The 23,303-nt window shown below is 38.8% G+C and overlaps 1 protein-coding gene across 2 annotated transcripts; it reads right to left on the bottom strand.

Annotated features, from left to right (window-relative positions):
- Positions 1-675: 675 nt before the first annotated feature.
- On the bottom strand, positions 676-22,056 carry adgrg1 (adhesion G protein-coupled receptor G1). 2 transcript variants are annotated; one of them, XM_026175606.1, is made up of 15 exons: positions 21,668-22,056; positions 11,348-11,422; positions 10,073-10,344; positions 9,563-9,749; positions 9,290-9,332; positions 9,008-9,086; positions 7,945-8,067; positions 7,636-7,752; positions 7,136-7,178; positions 6,919-7,025; positions 6,633-6,748; positions 6,289-6,551; positions 6,111-6,210; positions 5,606-5,883; positions 676-2,196 (listed from the first exon to the last, which is right to left on the bottom strand). In XM_026175606.1, exons 2-15 carry the CDS (start codon positions 11,415-11,417, stop codon positions 2,069-2,071), a joined length of 1,926 nt encoding a protein of 641 aa, XP_026031391.1. In that variant the 5' UTR covers positions 11,418-11,422; positions 21,668-22,056; the 3' UTR covers positions 676-2,068. The 2 variants fall into 2 exon arrangements, with proteins under 2 accessions (XP_026031391.1, XP_026031401.1); XM_026175616.1 differs by having other exon boundaries at positions 11,348-11,417.
- Positions 22,057-23,303: the final 1,247 nt, after the last annotated feature.

Here is a 23,303-nt window from a genome sequence, read left to right as displayed (position 1 = left end):
TAAACACTAAAATTGACCAATTATGAATTTGAACAATGATTTTAAGACTTGATTTTGGCACAATGTGTATATATAGCAGCTGGATGGCATAGTGGTAACACTACTTCCCTCCTGACCAGGGTGTCTGTATCCAATAGGGGTCGCCAGGCTAGGGCCTGCATATTTAATATAATGTATTATTATTCCTTTCAATAGGGAAAGTCAGTGTGAAGTGTTCTGTTTTATTTAGTTTATTATGAATATATTACATGTTAAGGATGATGAAATAATGTTTCCATTGAATCTTTGGAACAAAGACCTGTCCTCTGAAAGACACCATGTCTGAAAAGACAGAATAATGTGACATCCATATGCTAGGAGCAAGGATGTATTTTATTGCTATGGTGCAAAAAAATGTAAAACACTATCATGAAATTTATTAATGAAAGTCTTTTGAGGCATTAAGAAAAGCCATGAATTTTTTCTTCGAAGTATCAGGCTGGCTTCTTCCACCAAATACGTACGCACTGTATCACAATAGAGATGGAAAACAAGCAGCAAGAAAGCAACAATTAAGAAAAAACAAAACCCAGGGGAGGAAGCAGATAAGAGGGAGGGAACAGGAAAACAGCAAGCTGCAAATGTTCTTGTTGTGCAGTGTGGCATGCATCTACACAAACACACAGCAGTTCGACATTTTTAACCAAAAGATTTTTTTTAATTAAAAGTCAATATATATCCAGAAAACCAAAATATACACATTAAATTGAGTGACATATATTTTAGTTTTAAAATTTTGAAAAAAGTGCAAACATCACAGTATCTAAAAGCTTACATATGTGAGTTCTGCTGGACATGACTGAAACATAACGCCAATGAAATACATGACAATTTTACATTTCTATTTAATACTGGAACGCATCCAACCAAATAAATGCATTTTGGCCCATTTTAAAGACAAAGGTCTGATAATCAGGTTTGAAAAAAAGAAAAACAGTCACTCTGGATTCATTTATAAAATATTCACTTATTAATTTACAGTGTGGACAAATGCAATATGGAATTTACCATCTGCACATTAAAACAGTTCAAAAGAAAACTCACTGAGGCTCAACAAGTACATGTTTAAATGACCGAAAATCTAAAGTGCTACTTTAAACAACTTAGGAAGCAGCTATAAAAAAGCATACATGATACAAAATATAAAATAAAAAGCTTATCTAAAGTTCAAAACATCGTCAATAGTATTATATAGCTTTCTTTTTTTTATATACAATAGAACAGTAACCTGCGTCTATTCCTGCTCGCAATTTCCGTGTTGGGAATAATTCATAATTATTTCCAACTTACAATTTCTAATTTCACATACGTTAGTTTGAACTTTGACATCCCCCTCCTGTACAACTAGAGCCAGTCTAGCTTTTCTGCAAACGCAGGCTTTAGGCCTGATTAAGGAGTTCCTGAGTGATACTGTCATTTCTTTGCCACGGGCCTAAATTAAAAGAATCAAGTGATTAAATGCCTTTTTGTAATGCAACTTGAGTGAATTATTGATATATAATATTTAGCTAATCGCCACCAAAATTAATTATAACTCAGAATGTGTGACATATAGAGCTATAAATAAACAGCAAATATATTTTGTAAAATGTTTCTTTTTTCTCCTGTTGTAATGATTACTAAATAGAACACAAGCTCAAGAATAAATAATTTAGAGTGAATAAAAAAGGTTTGTACACTCAAAGTTTGAGAAGTTACAGCAGCTGGATTATGTTTGGGAAGGAATACTGACCCATCTTCACTTTTACAGTTACACAGCAGGTCATATTTGTGTTTGCCCGTACAGCTAACTTGTGCTCGTTACTACCGAGTTACAGAGTTAAGAAACGTAGGATATATGGAGAACCTGCTGTACCTTTTTTTTTTAGCTGTAGCTCATATTCTCCTGCAGTTACCACCCCTGACAGACACATTTCATCAGAACACTCCTCCAGGAGAAACGTCCTGGTCAACCTCCAGCTCCTCCATCACTGGTGGTATACTGGCATTATTTTTACATTCAAAGTCCGGCTTCTGCATCTTTGTTCATTTAACTCTTCTCCTGGGCCTGGAGCATGTGCTGCCTGGTAGATCCGGTGCTGCTGCTGCCAAGACCAGAGCCACCAGCCTGCTTCTGCATCCAGTCCAGCATGCAGAATCGCAGCATCAGGAAGAAACCTGTGAGCGACAGACGAGAAACCAAGATTCAAAATGGATTGTTTTTACTCAGTTGCCACAGTATCTGATTGTTTTAAAAAATCTTTGACGTGAGTGTGATAGGGACAGAAAATTTGCAGTAAATATGCTAGCAGGAAACGAGCATGATTTGCAGTAAGAATAAGTCAGTGGCAAAACGTTCTCAGATATACTACATAAAAAATGAGCCTTTAATATCTGTTATTTGCAGTAAATGCCACCACAGCTCTGGAAAACCTCCTGTGTTGTACCAGTGCCAAAGACTTCACGCCCCAAGGACCTCAACAGCTACAGGCCGGTGGCTCTGACATCCCACCTGATGAAGACCCTGGAGCGGTTGGTCCTGGCTCAGCTTCGGCGCCTAACAAGCTCATCACTGGACCCACTTCAGTTTGCCTACCAGCCTGGCATTGGAGCGGATGATGCCGTCATTCACCTCCTACATCGTTCCCTCGCTCACCTGGAGACCGCTGGAAGCACTGTGAGAATCATGTTCTTTGATTTCTCCAGTGCCTTCAACACTATTCTTCCCTCGGTTCTGAAGGACAAGCTGGAGAACTCTGGAGTGGACCATCACCTCACTACCTGGATCCTGGACTACCTCACCGACCGACCACAGTATGTGAGGACTCAGGGCTGTGTGTCGGACAGGGTCGTCTGCAGTACGGGGGCCCCACAGGGAACGGTTCTGGCTCCGTTCCTCTTCACCATCTACACTGCAGACTTCTCCCACAATTCCACCCAGTGCTTCCTGCAGAAGTTCTCTGATGACTCTGCAATAGTCGGCCTCATCACTGATGGGGACGACAAGGAGTACAGAGGACTGACTCAAGACTTTGTGGACTGGTGCCAGCTGAACTACCTCCAGATCAACGCCAGTAAAACCAAGGAGCTGGTGGTAGACTTCCGCAGGCACAAGCATTCTCCACTGCAACCACTGAACATCCAGGGTATGGACATTGAGGCTGTGGACAGCTACAGGTACCTTGGTGTTCATCTGAACAACAGACTGGACTGGACTCATAACTCAGACGCCCTCTACAGGAAAGGGCAGAGCAGGCTGTACCTGCTGCGGAGACTCAGGTCGTTTGGGGTGGAGGGCCGACTCCTGAAGACCTTCTATGACTCTGTGGTGGCTTCTGCTATCTTTTATGGTGTGGTCTGCTGGGGCGGCAGCATCTCTGCTGGGGACAGGAAGAGACTGAACAGGGTGATCCGAAGGGCCAGCTCTGTTCTAGGATGCCCTCTGGACCCAGTGGAGGTGGTGAGTGACAGGAGAATGGCGGCTAAGCTGTCATCCCTGTTGGACAACGTCTCCCACCCCATGCAGGAGACTCTGAGAGCACTGAGCAGCTCCTTCAGTGGGAGACTGCGGCACCCACGGTGTGGGACGGAGAGATTTCGCAGGTCTTTCCTCCCCACTGCTGTCAGACTCCACAACAAAGACTTTAACTGAACAAACACACACATCCACACATGTGCAATAATACTAAGTGCAATAATCTTTTCTGGCATCGTTGTATTTTTACTCAGTTGTATATAGCATTCGTATTCTATTTTTATCTTATTGTATATTTTTATTCTATTTTATTCTACTGTATATAGTATATTATTTTATTCTATTCTGTACAGCTGTGTACTGTATTTATTCTTATTGTATTCTAATTTTTGCGTCATAACTTTTGCACTGTCCACTTCCTGCTGTGACAAAACAAATTTCCCACGTGTGGGACTAATAAAGGTTATCTTATCTTATCTTATCTTATCATTCCTCAGCAGAACAGCTCACTTCACGTGTTTCTAAAATCATTCAAAAGCCTTAAAATATTTTTTTAACTCAAAGATATTGCATAAATTTAATATTTTTTTATTTAAAGGATTTTTGAAAATAAATTATTTTACAGTGTACAGAGGTGAACCAATACACTTGTGTTTTTATCAGCTGCCTGGATGTAGCTGAACAATGACTCTAAAAATGATGAACAGAAAATGAAAAATTATATTCTGTTTTGTAAAAAATAAACCATATTATTTACAACAACTTCTGCTGACAAAAATATAATACAATAAATAATCTGTGGTATCATTTATGTGGTAGTTCTTACAATGATATCATAACGATTCAGTTTAAAAATAATCTTTAATCTTGTTTTACTGTTACGAGACATAGTTTAGTCATTTCTATGCTGCCTGCCTTTGCTTGGATCAGATGGTCTTCGTGTTCGTACCATTCCAAGCTTGTGTGCTAGCAACAAGGAAGTTGCAGAGAATCCTATTCTATACAAACGTACAGCCATTATAAATGCAGATAATGTCATGTCAGCAAACAGCTAGATTGGGCTCTAAATTGTTTCTATGTTTAAGAAAATAATACACCTGTAGGTAGGGTCATTTACAGACGTAGCATTTAGCCACTGCATGTTATATGGCTGGCATAGAACACATTCTGATACCACTATGCAGCAATAATGGGGTTAATAAATCACATATTTGGTGCTGAATCAAAAACAAGCATGCTGCATGTGAGAGGAAACAGCTTTGTCTCTGATAGGCAACAGCAACTGAAGGCCTTGATTAATCATGGCCATTGTCTCATTCCCACACTGATACAATAGGCCACTGGCTCCACATGTACAGTCACAGTGTATGAGCCAACAATGAATATACTCCCATCTAACAACTGACTATAAATAGTTAAAAGCTATAAATTAGATGACAATGATGTAATTTAATGTTGAGAAGCATCATCATCCTCTTTTGACAGCTTTCTGGAATGTATTCATAAATAAGAACAAATGCAAAGTAGTTCATAAACATGAGCTCATCATGTTTGCAAAGCCAATGGCATGTGTCCAAGGAGTCTGTCATTTCCATTGTTTCCATCTACTGTGCTACAAAAACATCTACATAACACACTGAGGTAAAGTTGCATTGTGTTACAGGCTATGTGGTGTTGAGGTACACATTCCTTATTTGCATAAAGTTGAGGTGTAGGGTTCTATATGCAAATTAGGGGTATCCAGCATAATATAATGCCTCTGGAAACTCCCGAAGGATTTTGAAAGATGAAGATGCATGGCATTTCATGCCTCAGTTTAATTTTTTTTTCCTTTTTTCTTTTGCTGGATATTTACAAGTGAGTGGCCATGTTGGTTTTTGTCTGAAAAGCAAAGAGTCCATGTGAGCTGTATTATCAGGAGCAGTTCAGTGTTCGCACAGCTGTAGGAGAATGTATGAGAGTGAGAGCATCTCTCAGTCATCATGACTGTCGAACTGCTCATCTATCACGTGATGGTCTGCAAAATATCCTTATGGTACTTGTCCTTAAGTATAACATCTCATTTTAAACCTGAAGTGTAATCTGGAATCACTGTACAGCAAAAGCACTGACCTTGAAATGAGTTGAGGATACAGGTGATGAAGAGAATAAAGGTAGAAATGGGCTCAAACTTAAGGAAGGCCAGACCCCAAGTGGTCCCATATAAGCAGCTGAGGCCCCAGATGCTGAGAAACGCCACTCGGTTCTGTTTCCATTCATCCCTGGTGCGGATCTGCCTGTAGACCAGGAACAGCATCACAAGGCCAGATGACACCAGGAGGGCCAGAGTCATCATGTTGGTCAAACAGAAAGCTAGCCAGCCTTTATTCTCATTTATATCCATCCAACACCTGGAAAAATCAAACAGTCAGAAGACAAAGAAAAAAAAAAATCCAGAATAAAAATGCAAATATAAAGGCCAAATGATGTTCAAAATATGCTCAGCATTTTATTAAAGATTCCCATAATCCCCTTGAAATGTTTTGCTGTTGCCTTGAAAGCATGATTTTAAATACAAGCATGTGCTTGTATTTATTCACTTTCCAAATAATTTTAGATCAGATAAGGAAAGGCTTACATCTTATATGGATTCTCAGGGTCTTCGCTTGGTGGCACCTCTATGAGCCCATAAATATCACCTATTGGAGCCAGGATGACAACGGGAACAGCAGGAAGAGCTGGAAAAGAATAATCAAGAGTCTTACATGTGCTTTACCTTTATGTGTCATGAGATACATTTCAGAAATGAAACTCACCAAAACCAACTAGGTTCCAAATGTAGGGCTTCAGACGGGGGGTGAAGACCATGTAGACCAACCAGAAAGTGTGCAACACTTCGATGCCCATCCAGGCGAAGGAGCAGAGGAGGGCGTAGTGAAGTACTGCTCCTACCCAAGTGCACACACTTTCCCCTCCCACGTTAGCCAGGACTCCATTGAAGAAAAAAATCAGGCTGAGGAAGGCGAGGGACACAGCTAAGCCCACATGGATGGGCAAGGACTGCTCCTTTGATCGCCTCCTTGAAAGTCAGTGGAAAGTTAAAATAATAAAATAATAAAAAAAATATCTATATTGTATATTACATTAATAACATCTGTACCTTTTCCTGCAGAGATATATTATAAGAGCAACACAGCTGATCAGAGATACGGCACATCCCAGATATGTAATGACAGTAAGCTCCAGCAGGTGGGGCACTGGTTGACGATTCAGGTCCTGCCATAGGAAACAGTGCAGTGAGCAACATGGCCTTCACAAGACACACTGGTACAATGAAGACTGTTGATTTCTGTGTATCTTTTAAAAATCATTACTAATCTCATCACTATTGGTTTCTGTCTGTTGTTTATTTGTTGTATGAAAAGCAGTGTATCCGCATGTCTCACCACCAGCACAGTGAAGTACGTCAGATGGTTACACTGACACACAGTGTGGTTTTCCCCACTCTGTTCTGTCTTACATCCATCCTTCGACCAGTTCACCTGCAGAGAATCTGCAACAGGGAAATATCAAATCAATCCGCATTGCTGAAAATTATGATAAACGAAAATACAGATAAATATGTAAAGTAGCACATAATATTCATCTCTAAATGGTTCCAACCTTTTCTGGTGTCCCATGAAACACATGCCCTTGTTTTTCTTTTCTGAAATAAAGAAGGAGGGGAGAGACATGAGCTGCAATGTCACCACAATGTCAAAGAATATCCACGTCACAGGTGCTTTTATGTGTTGTTGTGTGCATTGCACAGATGCAATAGACAGCCTCATAAATTGCATAAACAACAGTCTGTTTCTGCCAGACATAAGGTTAGAAAAGAAACCTATAAGTGGTTTCTGTGTGTTTGCTGCACCGTGGAGGTAGATATGCAGACGTCACGGAAGTAAAAACCATCTTGTTTGTCTTTTAACAGCATCCACACCTGAGCCACATTTGACAGCCTGTGTGTGTATTGACATCTGTACTGCAGCACATTGCAGTCAATTTCAGCAGTTACTATTTGGTACAGTAAGTGTCAGTTTAAGGAAGTAGCTTTAAGTAATATAAAGTGGGTGGGGAGCGTACTGATACAGGCTAAACGCCACAGAAACACACAAACTTACAGATACGGCTTCATGGTAAAAATCTATCCTAATGGGTTCAGGCAGATTTCTGATGATCTCGTTCTCCACCGTGATTTCCACCACATCATTGATAGGCTTGGCAGTTTTGTGAGCCTCCTGAAACAAACACACACAACTTGACCTTCATCTTACACAATGCAGCATAAATATTTGCACACAAAGCAACAAAAGTATTCCAGATAGAATCGCAAATGTGAACACTGGAAAAAATTGCAGGCTGACAGCTAAATAAGGTCACCTGAAATCCTGTCATATGTGCCTGTATCGACTGAAGGCAAACAGCCTTACCTGTAACAGGGAGATGTTCTTGAAGAAAGTGCAGGCTACATTGCTAACATTTTTCACAGCTTGTTTTAAGGCAGCAGGGAGGTGGACAGTGATATTGGACTTGACAGGTCTACCAGCAATGGCCTGGAAAAGACAGCACATATAAGAACTGTGAGTTTTTACAATGTAAGCAAAACCTGCTTCACTCTGCAGCTCTGCTTGTGGCTCTGCTTTGAGATTGTTGGGTTACTAAATGACTCTATTTTAGGGTCGTTTAGAGGAAAAAAAAAGTCAGCTTTCAACACCATCCTGTAATCGTCAGTAGAATGCTGCCATCAGTCACTTTTATGTGACTAACCTCCCACCCTATTTTCTGTACTACATCACTTCTCCCCTCTACTTGCATGAATACTCTAGGTTATTCAAAAATGTGCTGTAAAGTAAGTCTGGATTAAAAATGGAAGCACACAGTCTCAGATGCAAAGAAGGTTTTTTGCTAATGTCAGCAGTGCAAACTCTAAAAATATGAATCTTCATCCCAGTCGTATGACTGAAAGTGAAACCTCACTTCTGCAGATGTGTGATTCAGGTGAAACCTACAGAAACCTAATAATTGGATTTAAGAGGTGATATTACTCTGCAGAGCGGGACATTTTTGTGTGTTGTTCAAGTGTTGTTTTTTACCTATAAAAACATATCCGTGTGCCACAGTGGGCGACATAAATTAATTACAATGAACTGCAAATGTTGTTTTTAGTTCATCCCTGACACAATGATCATCTTCTTGAGCTATCATTAGTTTTTATTAAATTTCAATTATTTTTCAATTTCATTTTGTTTCAGTATAGTTTATTACAAATAACATTTTGATCATTTTATCTTTTTTATAATGTAGCTATAATTAAATGAGATTGTAAGATGAGGTAGTTCAGAACAGTAACACTGCAATACAACAGCTGACACACTATCACAGAGCATCCACTCTCTAAAAATAAATCATCAAAGCCTTCTCACACTGGTTGGTTTGAAAAAGAAAAGGTTAATCTGAAGACAAGTCTCTTTAACTTTTGTGTGTTTGTCTTACAGGTGATGTGACGCTGTGGCCTTTGAAATCTTCCTTCATCTCCACATCAGATTTGTGAGCGTATGGAGGCTCAGCACACCTGGACACAAACATCAGGCACAGCCATGATTATAAGTTTGTCATGTTTCATTTGAATGGAGCAATATTACATCAGACAGCTAATGTCTTCACTCCTCGTTTGTAATCAAAGTTTGTGTACTTCAGGAAGGATCAAGTCTACAACATCCTGCCATGATATCCCTGCAATAAACTGGTGCATTTGAGGAAAAGAGAGGAAATTACTTGTTGGGGCCGGATTCCCATTTCGCCTGTTCACATAATTCTGCTGCAAAAACAGAAAAGAAGAGAAAGTTCTGATTCTAACATGCTGCACTTGATAACAGAAATCTGAAATGCTGGTTCAGCAAAGCTAAATATGAACAACATTACAGACAAACTGAGTTATTGGAACAAATAAAACAGTACAGAACATCAATTTTATTTTTTGCTAAATATATTTCATTCACAGATTTTCTATCAAGAATATGCTGACACAATATGTGTAATCTTCCTTACTGTAGTTGGTGGAATGTGCTTGAAAGTTGTACGCCATCCGTGTTTTGTCGGTGATGAAATCATGATTAATCTCGGTATTGAGGATGCCGTAGTCTGCTCCTTGTGTGTTTGGGCCATCACTCAGGTCAGTGCAGCAGGAATCCTGCAGGCTTGCAGGTGAGCACAGAATAAGCTTCTTCTCTCCTACCTGAACATCACAACAGGAAAAACAAAAACAAAAAACAGAAATTATCATAATAATCTTGAATTTAGCTAGTGTAGTGTATGCAGTGTACAGAACATCATATAAATTTTACATTTTGTTATATGGCTTTTAGAATGTGGTGGTGGTATATTATTATACACATGTGCTTTTTCCACATCTTTCATTTAACTACCTCACGCTCATTTTTAGTTGAGTTCTCCTGAACTTTAATGTTATTGAGTAAAATAATGGGTGTCAAATGATGAAACAAAAAAAAAAATAGCATTTAGAACCCACACTTAAATTTAAAAATTGTTATCACTTACTGTCAGCATTAACTGGTCCAGCAGTGGCTCCCAGTCCAGACAGAACTTGATGTCCTCCCCTGACTCAAGTCCAAGGTGCTTGAAGGTAATCACTTCAGATCTCCTACACTGGGCTGTGATCTGCCCGTTGATGGACAGAAAGCTCTCACTGGCTGAAATGGAGATTCCTTTACAGCCAGTAGAGATGTTGAGGTTCAGGCTCAGGGGGTTGTTGCCATGGTGCCATGTGCCGCAAAAGTTCCAGTCCAGGTCATTGTCATTGTTACTGGAAACTGTTAAAATACAGCACACAGTATTAAAACATAATTAACACATTTAGCTAATTGGTTCTCCCACTTGTTTTGAAAATGAAAAATTTCGTCTACTTCACAATGGTATTAGTGACCAGTCCAGATGATAAAAACAACCCTCTTGCTGCACTCTACTGTATGTGCTTTCATCCTGGTGGTAGTTTAAGGGCAGGGATTATTCAAGAGAGAGAAGTTAAGCATTTCTAAAGTAGACCTCTTGCAGGGACTTTGCAATGTGGACTACAAGTGCTCAAATAATATTTTTCACTTCTCTTCACTGAGGTGATTTAAATATTTGTGGTTTGAAGCTACTGGGAAACTTAGTGGGTTGTATTGCAGTTCTATAGTACTGAGTGTTTCCTAGCATGTTGTCGCTATATTATTTTCCTCCTCCAGGGCTTTGCTTTGGTTACATGACTGAAAGCAATGAATACTACACCTCCGCATTCAGTAACACAATCCTGCCATCTACCTGCATTGTTTGCTAAAATGTCACTACTTTGGCTAGACTTTAGGTTCAGGGCAGAAAACTGACATGTAAATGAATGTGTGTCTGCCAGCACTTGGGTAATAGGTCACAGTTACAATTTACAAATTTTAAACTTATGATCAGTTCATGAGCTCGGCGTTGCATTGATTCCTATTGGAGCCCATGTGTCCTGCCTTGCTTTATGATACTGACCGAAGAGTTCTTATGGTAGTGGAAGCTTTAACTCTCCTGTGTCAGCAAAGTATTTCCTTACTATCTGAGGCACTCTAGTTGTCTAATGCTCACAAACAGAGGTCACATAGAGAAAAATACTATAAAGGAAATGCTATGAAAAACTGATAATCTAATATATTTTTGAGAATTCTGTCATGTTCATTTAATGTCTCTTCTAGAATATCTATAAAAAGGGCAACATAACGTATAATGTAGGAAGTGGCACAACATGAATGCAGTTTGCTTTATGATGAACAAGATAAAGTATCTCTAAGATCTTACCAGTGGTGAGGATGATTAAGAAGAGCGCAAACTTCAGATTATCCATCGGCTGCAGCTCGGTTGCTAACATCTGTTCTGCAGAAATACAAAAAGTGAAACGGTTTTAAAAGGGGAACAAATTTATAACTGCGTAAATGCTTATGCAAGGAGAACAGCAATTTAGCACCATTAAAATCAGTGGCTAAAACTGTGTGTGTGTGTGTGTGTGTGTGTGTGTGTGTGTGTGTGTGTGTGCATGGTTAAATGAAAGAGCACAGTGTTAATTTGCAGCCAATTTTAACCACATATAGAAAATGTTAGAACAAATAAAAAAAGCATATCAATTACATTCTTTTTACATGAAGTCATAAAAAAACGAAACAAAAAGTTCCCAGTTTAATGTAATGACATTTTCTTAGTGATACCATTCTCATTTGGACGCCTGGTTTGTTATCTGTCCTTATATATCAGTGAACACAAATGAGTTCAGCCTCAAAATAAACACAGCGACCTTTCTAAGCTCTTATCAATGGAAACAGTCTTCCCCTTGTAACGGGAATGAGAACACATACACATGCATCAGCAATTCAGTCTTTCCATAACCCTACAGTGAGCTGCTTTTCCTCCAAGGTCAAGTGCTGAATAGTCAAGCAAGCTTATACTGACAGTTTCCATGTCCACCACCAGTTAGTGTCTAAAGCAGAAAAATATACAACTGGGAATTTTCTTTGAAAAAAATCCACTTTGCATCATATTAGAGAATCACATGACTGTCAACAGACGGACATGTCTCAAATAACCACAAATGCATTTTTGTCATTTTCAATTTCAACCAAAGACGGAAACTCATCCTAGTCTGGTGTCATTGCTTTACATCACCACATCCAGACAAGCTCATAGCGTGGAAGTTAAAACCTAACAAATACTAGATCTGTGACCACGTCGCGTGGGTTTACTGCATGGTATGCGTGACAGTGAGAATGTCTGGAAAATAATCAAAAAAGCAGACAGGAACCTGTTGAACCACAGACAAAGCAGGCAGACAGACAGAAAAAAGAACAATAGAAAGACAGGGAAATATCACACTGCATATCCTGAGAGGACAGCTTGCTATTTATAACACCCACACTCGATACTTGAGAAAGATATAAGCCTTGCACAACCCACCCATTAATGCACAGAGACATACAAATAAGCAAACAAACACACACAAACAGGAGGTTTATTTGATGAACACACAAAATGCTACCTTACTTTTTTGCATTATGCGGCACTTTCACTGATGCTCTATTGGCCTGGCTTCAGTTTTAGAGTTTGATAAGTCGGTGATGTTAACATGCTCAGTTCTTTGTTGTTTTTTTGCCTCTATATCTTCCTCTTTCCTCCCTTTTCCTTCTCTTGACACCCAAATTGGTCAATGCAATTGGCTGCCCCTCCCAAGGCCTGGTTCTGCTTGAGGTCTCCTCGTGTCAAAAGAGAGTTCTTCACCCCCACCATTGCCATATACTTACTCATAGAGGATGTCTGTTGTTAGGATTCTCTCTATAAAAACAGTAGGGTTTTTAGCTTACAGTACAAATTGCCTTGAGATAATAATCTGTCATGTAAATAAAGTCATATTGAATTAACTGCATTTTCTTATATATACCGACATGAGAATGCTCTAAATTTTAGAGCGTTAGTCTGTTCTATCGTTATCTGTGTCACATGTCTTCACTATGGTCATCCCAGTCAACACACAAGCCTCACCACTTGTTACTCAAGCATTTAGTTTGAGAGCGACAGCTGAACATTAGCTTTCCTGTGAAGATGCCACGTCACACCAGCCAGTTCTCTCAGCTGCGACACTTCTTGTGATGCAGAACTGTGGTTTGACATAAGATATCTTCTTGAAATGAAGCCAAGAAGACAATATCAAAATATCCCACAGTTTACTTTTCAGTTCAGTTATCTAACACAAAGACGTGTGAAAATGAAACCTTTGTATTTTCCGTGTCAAAGTGTGGTTTTGGCATTTCGTTCTCTGATAATTTAAAAGTGACAAAAGCAAAAAAGTTGCTAAGGTGTAACTTCAAGCGGTGCATGCTTGAGAAACTAATGTGTAATATAGTGACCTGCCAGGAAGGAGTGCAGTAATATTTCTCTGCCTCAGTTAAACAGATATTGTAGTTTAAAATATGTTACTGTCTTTTCATTTATCAAGGCTTTAGGATCTTTAGAAAACTTATTTATCTGAATTACAACTTTTACTAGAATAGCATGATACAATATGATATAATAACATGATTCATTGTGGAGCTCTGTATCATAATTTCAGCCTCTATGTCAGGAAAAAAGTGATTTATGAGATATTGAAAACGATGTGATTGGTGGTGTCAATTTACTGTATTTTTTCCACCCAACTATCTCTACGGTTAACCTTGAATGGTCAGAAAAAGAGAAAATATCCACTGAGCGGCAGTTCTCTGTGTAAAAATATCTTGTTGTTCAGAGGAGGAGCTTGCTTTGAACTGATAAGAAGGCAACAATTACTCAAATAACAATCCACATATGTTCACCAAAGGTAGACGATAAACTGTTGCAATAGTTTGATGGGTGAGAATTTGGTGTTAATAAAAGCATTCTGTCCTGTATCAACAGGTCAGCAGGTCAGAGTGGAGTCTTTGTACATAACTTCCAAAATGCCACTGACTCCCTGAGTATTGTTGCTATGGTTGTCCATCCCTTTACAATCACAGAACAGCCATCATCTAATGACTGATTTCAGGATGATGATGCACCGTTTCACAAATTCAAATGGCCTCTTCATTCACTAGATCTTAATCCAACAGAGCACATGCAAAATGGGAGATTCACATCACGCATTTGCAACTGATAAGTCTGCAACAACTGTGTAATATCATCATGTCAATATGCTCCAACACATCTGAGGAATGTTTTTTTGTTGAATATGTTACAACAGTTCTGAAGGCAAAAAGGATCCAACCTTGTAACACCAAGGTGTGCTTAATGAAGTGGCTTAAGAAGAAGTAAGCTTGAGCATGGGATAATTGCTGTTATCAGTGTGTCTCATGAGAGAGACATCTGTTAAGGAAAAACATCAATTCCATCGGTCTGTTTCATGTATGTTATTACAACGGAAACGAAAGCTCAAGAGACCAAAGCTTGGATGAATCTTCAAAAGCAGTAAGTGATGAGCTTGTTTGGTGGCCCTTGTACCATGGTACCATGCTAGGACAGAAATGAGCTGTTGTGGTACCTTAACCTAAACACACACCTCTGTCTCTCCTGGTGGACTCGGAGGAACAGGAGTCCCTCCCTCTGTAGATACAAAAGGATCATTCTAAGGTTATAAAAACACGACAATAGTGTCATCAAAGTCCTACATATGACCTTTACACCTACACACCAATTTGGACTTTTTCGAGCTAAAATTCCCAAAATGATCCTTCCACAAAACCCTAATTTAGTTTGGCTCAAAATGTCAGCTGATCTCCTCCTACATATATACATATAAGCTGAAATAATGAAGTTGTGAATAAACATGGGTGTGGTTACTTTGTCAGCTGTTCCGTTTCTCATGAAAGTACATTTTAGAAACTACCCATATCATCAAAGAGAGTTCCTATTTATATAAATAAATAAATAAATAAATAAATAGGTAAGAAGGCCAATCTTGAGGCTTTAAAATGTTTGTCTTAATTTGTTATGTCTTATTGTTTGCATCTTCATAATAGAGTCCATGGTCCCAATACGTACTTAACACAATCCCCAAACTTTAAATTTAGAGTTGGGGTGAAATATCAGGTGCATCGCAGTGGTGATGAATTCACACACAGCATTAGTGTATGATTTGTAGCAGCATCACCCACGAACTGCTCATTACAGTTTTCTCATCATATCTACGAAGAGATCAGAGGTTAAAAATAAATGGCCACTGTCACCACACCCAGAGCTACAAGAGTGAACACACACTGTAAGCTTAGTTAAGGTGACAATGATGCCTATTATCAAATCTTTTATGTGCAATTATATAATTGGGTTCGAGTCTTTGCAAAGTTTGCAGTGACACAAATAATTTAAACAAATATATCCACTCTCTCTTACACAATATTTCAGCTTGTCGTGTAAACTATCTCTAATTCTGCACTCACTCTCTATTGTTCATGTACACTGGCCAGGGATCAATTCAGCACAAGAATTTCCCCTTTTCTTTCACTTCCTATGCTTGTGTGAATGTGGGTGTGAAAGAGATGCAATGACCAAAGCCTGGCATACGTGGAAGTGTGTTAGTGAGACGCAGTGCTCGCATACCGTAGCAGTCTTAGAATTTCTCACCTTTCAGCACAAAGACTCCACACATCCAGAAACTAAATTCACTCCATTTGTCACTCCTACACATTTATAAGATGATATGATAAGAGCCTTTGCCTCAGCATTTATGTGAACACATGCATCCATTCAAACTACCCACAACTGTGTTAACGAGACAACACTTGTGATTCCCCCGTCTGCTTGATTCTGTTTTCCAGTAATGACATATGTGGGTCTGACTCACCTGCCTATATGAATCATCTTTACAAGTTCTCACACTATGGCACAAAAGTCAAAACAATGTGTGACACAGATGGCAGAAAATGATACCAGACGGAGTACGCAATCTGTGTTCCAAGGTACATGGATATGTAACACTTTTATATTTGCTAGTGAATTATCCAAACCTAATATATTTTGCCACAAAAGTTTGAAACGTTTCTGCTCATCAAGGCCGACTGTCTTTGCCGTTCTTCATTCTCATTCATCAAACATAAACTACACTGAGAAGTGGACATGAGAAGTCTGCAACAAATGCGTTATGCTATTGTGTCAATATGGACAAAAATCTCTGAAGATTGTTTCTCTAATGTTTTTGAATCTTTAACACGCAAATTTTAGGCAATCTGAAGGCCCGAGGGCCCAACCTTGAACTACCAAGGTGTTAGTAATGAAGTGGCTGTGAAGCTTGAGGTAGGGCTGCTCGATTATGGCAAAAATGATAATCACGATTATTTTCACTGAAATTGAGATCTCGATTATTTGACGATATTTATTTAACCCTTTAAGACCTACCATAGAACCAAGTCCACCAGAGCTTATATTATTTTTTTTTACATGCTGTAGTGCCATTTTTGGGAGCATTTCAAGTTGCTATACAACTGTTATAGCCCATATTTTAATAATATGTATGCATTAAGTCCATAGTAATTACATTAATTACAAAAAAGTGCAATAAACTACAAAACAATTGAAAACCTTTTTTTTTTTTTTTTTTTTACATATATTTCTACTTGGGGAAATTTAAGAGGCTTATCCCTCAAAACTTTAAATACAAAAAAGTTGCAAAACATAGTTTCCCACCACAGTAAATTTATTTTGAGTGTCTTCATAGTTTTATTTTGGAGATACATCAATTTTTATATACTGCAGGAAAAACAAAAAACAATCCTATGATGCAAATTTGCAAAGAAAGCAGCATGTGCATCAAAATAAACTATTTCCAGCAGTGCAATTCGAGTTCTAAGCATCACAGAAACTATTCAGAAAAGTCAAACATGACTTATAAAAACACCAGTATAGGCTTTTAAGGCCTACAAGTAAAAAACTACATTTTCCGTGAAAATGAAGTCGGTTTCGGACAGGAAATGGCGGACATGCGATAGTTCGCGTTGACGTCTTGTTCAATGTGGGAAGTGTTACGAACAGCTGATCGGATCGGAAAAGCGTGTTTCTGGAATATTATTTTTTTGTTCCTGCAAGCGCTTTTTATGCAATTTTTGCAAAGCTTTATGTGGAAGGGAACCGTGACCGAGGACAAGCTGATGGCATAAGATGTAAGTACAACTCCTCTGGTTTCATATGCAAAACAAATTATTGCGCTAGCAAGTAGAACCCATAATGTTTCCACACCACTGAAGTTTTTTTTCTTTTACCTCTCTTTTCAACCAACGGCAGTCACTCTCCTCCCCAAATAACTTCTGCATAGCTTTCCGAGCTTCCCTTGGGTCTTCTTAATTGTTGTGACACATGTTGGAAATGCAGAGAGGTGCGCTTGATTTGCCACACGGAGCAGCGTGAGAGTAAAGCACGAGGGAGGGGCTAATAATCGGCTCAGTCATTTTTAATGATCGTTGAAAGCCCAGATCGTAATCGTGATTAAAATTCGATTAATTGAGCAGCCCTAGCTTGATTAATTGAGCAGCCCTAGCTTGAGGATAGGTAATTGTAATAATAATAAAGAGACAAATCTGTTTCAAAAATCCAGTAGTTTAAATTTGTTTTATGTATGCCTTTACAATAGAGACTACCGCTTGGTTATCAAGCAGGGTTATAGTTGTTATACTTACAGTTGCGGTGTATGTTTGGTAGCAGTTTACTACCACAAATACACTGTGCTAGAGTACCAATAAATCTGCTGCGGTTGTACTTTGACCTACATAACCAACCTGGTTTACGCTTGTACTACAATATAAGGTAGTCTAAGGTAGTGATCAACATTGTGGCCAGCGCTTCCAACTGTATGGGCTGCGTTGACAGCAATGTGTAGTTACCTTTCTAGGCAGGCATAATCTTGTTTTGGTTCTGGCATATGTGAAAACGAAGTACTGACTACTGGTACTTTTTGGTGTGGGTGATATAAAGCAAAAGAACGAAAACCAAAAAAGTGCCATCTACATCTAAATCAGACACATGGACTTATTTTTTTCTTACAAGGGCAAGACAAAGTAGATGGATTTGTAAAGAGTACTGTATGATAGTAAAAAGTCTGAAAATAATCAGCCATGGATGCCAAAGTAAACACTAGAGCTACCTCCCAATTCAGAGTGAGCTAAGAAGATAACATATCGATCACCTGGTCTTGATGAAGACAATGGGATCCAGATATTTGACACCATCTCAATGCTTTTTCATGTATACAGCCACACCTAGGTTCTACAGAGAAGGGAAGTGCAAAGTTGAGGAAAGGTACAGCAGAAAGGGTTGCATTAACCTGACACATGTGGACATCACAGGTAGTGGATTCATACAACACCTCACATCTCAGAAATGGTGATCACTCTCTAGGTTCAAGACTTATTTAATGGTACAATAGTCTACATGTTTGCATTGAATTGGTAAGTAAATAGAAAGTATTTTAGTTAGTCAGTAAACTGGACTAGATTGCAATAGAAAAAGTTCAGTTTGTCAGGTGCATGCAACTTTAATTACAAGTTTGAATAAACTGTGTTGGTCAGTCTGGCTGGTTAACAATCACACTTTGCTGTAGAAAAAAATGACTGAAGACATCATTTGCAACAGAAAATATATGATAAAACACAATATATCACAATAACTTATTGCAATATTTAGCAAAAGTATCAGAATCACAATAAATTGTATCATTGAGTTGGGTATTATGATAATATTGCCCCTTTGGGTCTTTGGTAATTCACACCTCTAGCAGATGAACTGAAACGCGTTGCATCGCCTCAGACAAAGACCTGTGCAATGTGGGCTAGATGTTAAGTGTGTTGTGTTATTTTGGGACACAGCCCACGCCACGACTTCTAGCATCTATGCAGCACACACATTTGCTAGATATAGCCATAACTGAGCAACGAAGTATACCAAAAGTATCTTAATGTAAATGCGTGTGACAGACTTATCTTCTAGTGAATTATAATTTACTTGTCAGTTGGGTTGATTTTCAACCAAACACGAAAAGATGAAGCTCTGACGACAGTAGATGAAACTGCTAGGATCAGCATTTCAGCGTTGCCACTGAGGGCATGCTAGGATGCTCACATTAGCATTTCTCTTCAAAAGTAAATGTTTATTTCATATACACATCTCACAAGACTTAGGTATCACCTTATACAATTCACTTGTGAAAAGGGGCAACATTTACATTTTTAGTCTATTCTTAGTTTAATCTTTCATGAGTTAATGAGAATGTTTTCTACAAATGATAAGCACCTCCTATTAAACCCTTTGATATACGTGACCTGGTTTCAGTAAAAGTACCTTGAAAATACCATTTCCTGTCATTCTCAAAGATTTAAAGTACCTCAGGGTAACATTTTCTGTCACTGCTTTTCATGTCTGTCCTTCTATTCTGCTGACTAGTCACCTGAGTTGAATATGTGGAAAAAAAAAACGACCCATCCAGTTTCACCATTTCTTTTACCCTCAGTCTTGGAACAAGCTGGAGCATTTTAAATTATAGACATATTAACATATTTATTATGAATGTGCCTTTAAAGTAGCCTGAGTTTGTTTCCTGTGGCAGTTTTCAATCTAAATTCACCCCACTCGTCTACAAGCAGCAGACTGAAGCAGCAAAGAATGTGCATGGAAGAAGAGTAAGCCAGGGAACAAAAGCTGCTCTTTGTTGTCAGGCTTTAGAGCTGAAGTGACAGCGAGCATGAATAAGGGTCAAAGACCACTGGCTGATTCAGAGGCTGGTTCAGCCAGTGGTTAAAAGAACTGTGCACACCCATACTGACAGCTTACACTTACAAAGCTGTCACTTACTTTTAAATTAGAATATTCGCTGATTGCATTGAAACGTACGTATGTGTTTGGATTTACTTATTTTATGGCTCTATATGATTTTTCATCAAGAAAAATGACAGAATCAATTAAGGGACAAAAAAGGGGTCCTTAATAAGCATTTCAAGCCTTTTCTAACACTGGCTTAAATGGTGCTGCTAGGAGGAGACTTCACTGGGCTACACTTTTGTGCAACCGTTTCCTAAAAGATAAGACGTTTTTGTTTTTCTGAAGCACATTACATGAAGCAACGGGCCCAGCAGTGCTGCTGCTGTCATGTTGATTTACAGCACTAACGCTGAGCGGCTACTGAATGAGTCTCAAAGTGAGATTCTATTTGTAATAAGTTGTTTGTTTTTTCTCATCTCACCACATGCAGCAGACACTCAACTAAACCCCAGGAAAGCTGAGTCAAAGCAGGAATGCGGAGATATTTTTCAAGGTTAGGTGGAATATGGGTCGTGGGGAATGTTCCTGAGGGTACATTTGCATTGGACCTTGCATACCTTCCCATAGCACCACAGTGATGCAGGGTGCATGTCTGTGCATGTGATTACATGGCTCCTTTATCTGTATCTCGACATACTCTGCGAGGAAATTGGAGGAGCAGGTGGAATGCTGCACACATTTCCTTCGGGGATATGAATAAATCAATAAAACAACACACATACGAACTCTGGCACGGACAAAAGACTGCATATTATTAAGTCTAAATCACCCCCAGTGTGGCCTTAGGTGATCGCCAAGGGCTTTGGTTCGCCATCAACGGCTTTCTTTTCCTCATTATTAAAAAAAAAGAAGTCAGCACAAAGGAGAAGCGCTTTCTGCAATGAGTCACACAACCACAGCAGCATTTGCATTTCTCAAGATGAATGGTTAAAAAAAAATACCCTTCTCATTTGTTACTTTATCACTTTCAGTTTCCAGTAGTTCTCATATCTGCATGTGCTGCTTTATCTAATTTAATTTGGGCCATTGCCCATCTTCTGTTGTTCAGGAGTTTTTTTTTTCTACATGAGTGAAGTCTTTTGATTCTGCATCTCATCACTGACAGGAAACCGCACGCTACAGCTGTAAGGAGAGCAAGTTCGAGCTGTTATCACTACCTTTGATGGCTGCCTTCAGGCAGCAGCATGAACCCAGACATCACCTCTTTGTACAGATACAGGCTGAGAGAGGTGAAGAAAATGGTAACCAATGTCACAACCTTTTTACTGTAAACAGCGCACTGATGTATTCCTAGCTCAAGCACGCACATAAGCAATGAAAAAAGAAATTAATGTGAAATAAACAAGGCAAAATAACACATTAAAAATGGGTCGACCACTGTTAACCAAGCCATTTATAATAAATACTAACACTGAACCACCATTATTATCTTACAGGGCATGTAACAAATGAGCCTTAGTATCTCTCTCCTTTTTAATGTTTTTGTAAATTAATTATCACTTTATAGCACAAAGATTATTTAGTAAGATTATTTTAGTTTATATTTTATTCACAAAATGTTTTCATAAATTAATTGAGGTGCAAATGTATATCAGAGATACTCAAACGCATACATAAATAGATACACACACGTCTATCTAGCTATCTATAATGTGATATATACATATCTCTCTGTCTCTCTATACACACGCACACATACACATATATATATAGAGAGAGCGAGAGATAATGTGATATATACATATGTGTGTGTGTTTAACTTTAGCCTAGGTTTCTAAAGCCAACCAACAGCAGCATTATTCTTCCATGAGCGCGTAGGCTTACCTTGAATATTTCCCCCGTCAGTATTCGAGGTTTCAGGTCTCCTCGTGAAAATCACCACCACGCTTTATGATGTTCAAAGTCTTCACCTAACACTTTCGCCCACTGTTCCACTCGCAGTGAACCCACTAAAAATGGAAAAGTGTAGTTCCACACGCCCGGGATTCTCCAATCAAAGAAGCGAAAATGTTAACCGGGATAAGGAAAAGTTCATCCTGGACCGTTGCTGCTATTTTTTTTCCCGGTAATTGCGGCAGCAGCAGTTCGAAACCGTGAAAACGTTTTTTGTTTTGTTTTTTAAAGGAAAGTGAGCGATTAAAAAAAGTGTCCCAGTAAAACGATAATTGAAGCCGACCACCGCGAAGCCTGTCCACAGATAACTAGGTGTCCGCGCCGGCAGCTGTCGAGTTTACTATAATAAGGGAACTTTTCCTTTAGACTTTCAAAATAAAACCTAAGCAAATAAATAAATAAATAATAATTAAATAATGCAAAAAACTCATCTTGTAATCTCAGACAGATTCTATGTGTTTGTTAAAAGCATATGCATCTTTAAAAAAAAACAAGAACTAAATTTAGCCATAGAGTAATTTAGTTACCTATATTTTTTAGGAAACTGAACTTGACTAAGTTTCAATTTCACACTTTGGTCATTGGTGCTTTTATTTTGAAGCCACGCAATTTTGTCCGTATCTCTCTCTCCCTCTCTTTAAAATTCCGAGTTTCACTTGACTGCTGTCACAGCAGCAAGGTGTTCAACGGAAAGCCAGACAGAGTGACTATCCCTGGATCTTGGGGGGAGGGGGGGAGCAGAAGAGAGCGAGAGAGAAAGAGAGGGCTGAACTGAAGAGGACAGGCGAGAATCCAATTACTCATTCTACTTCTAAGAACATTCTCAAGGGGACAAACCTCAGCACTGCATAGCTTTATTGAATAACTACCCACTTAATGCGATTGTTATTGGCATATAGACATTTATTACATTATGCTTTGTTATCACATCTTATAAACCTCCTAAAATTTATAATTTTATTCATATCGATTTATTTTGTTCACTGTGGGAAGGTTTGTTCTGAGCGCAAATCAGTTATTCTATGCGTGCTTAAATGCCACTTAAGTAGGCTACTTCTTAAGTGCCTGAACACTTGAAAAGGCAGGCCTGTCTCCACCTTATCAATAGATCAACATGCCATAAAAGTGACTTGTTTTTTGTGATACTGATATCAGGAAGGCAGTTATGACTGTACAACGTCAATGCCACAAGCAGCTGGCATGCTTTTAGACTTCAAATATCACCACAAACCACAGCTTCACCTTGGAGATGCTTTGAACAGAGATGCAAAGAAATCAATGAGAAAACCCCACAGGTGAAGTGCAAAAGACTAAAATTTTGTTATAATGTGATATTTAGCATGAACAACAGACAACCAAGGCCCTCGGTGTCCTTAATTACAAAAAACAAAAGTGTAACATTACGAACAGCTGTAACACTGTTCCTTCCTTGTGGTGTCCAAGATAGATTACATTCTATCAACTAGTTTATAAAATAATCTTCAGCTGTATGAGACTAGGAGAAGTATTACTCTACATATTTGAGCTGAGTTTATGACTCAGCAGGCAATTCTTCCTAATCGCGACA

This window comes from Astatotilapia calliptera, chromosome 1 (assembly GCF_900246225.1).
Source record: "Astatotilapia calliptera chromosome 1, fAstCal1.2, whole genome shotgun sequence".
NCBI classification, from domain to species: Eukaryota; Metazoa; Chordata; class Actinopteri; order Cichliformes; family Cichlidae; genus Astatotilapia; species Astatotilapia calliptera.
Note: the sequence above shows the minus strand (reverse complement) of the source record. Positions and strands in the feature narration are given on the sequence as shown.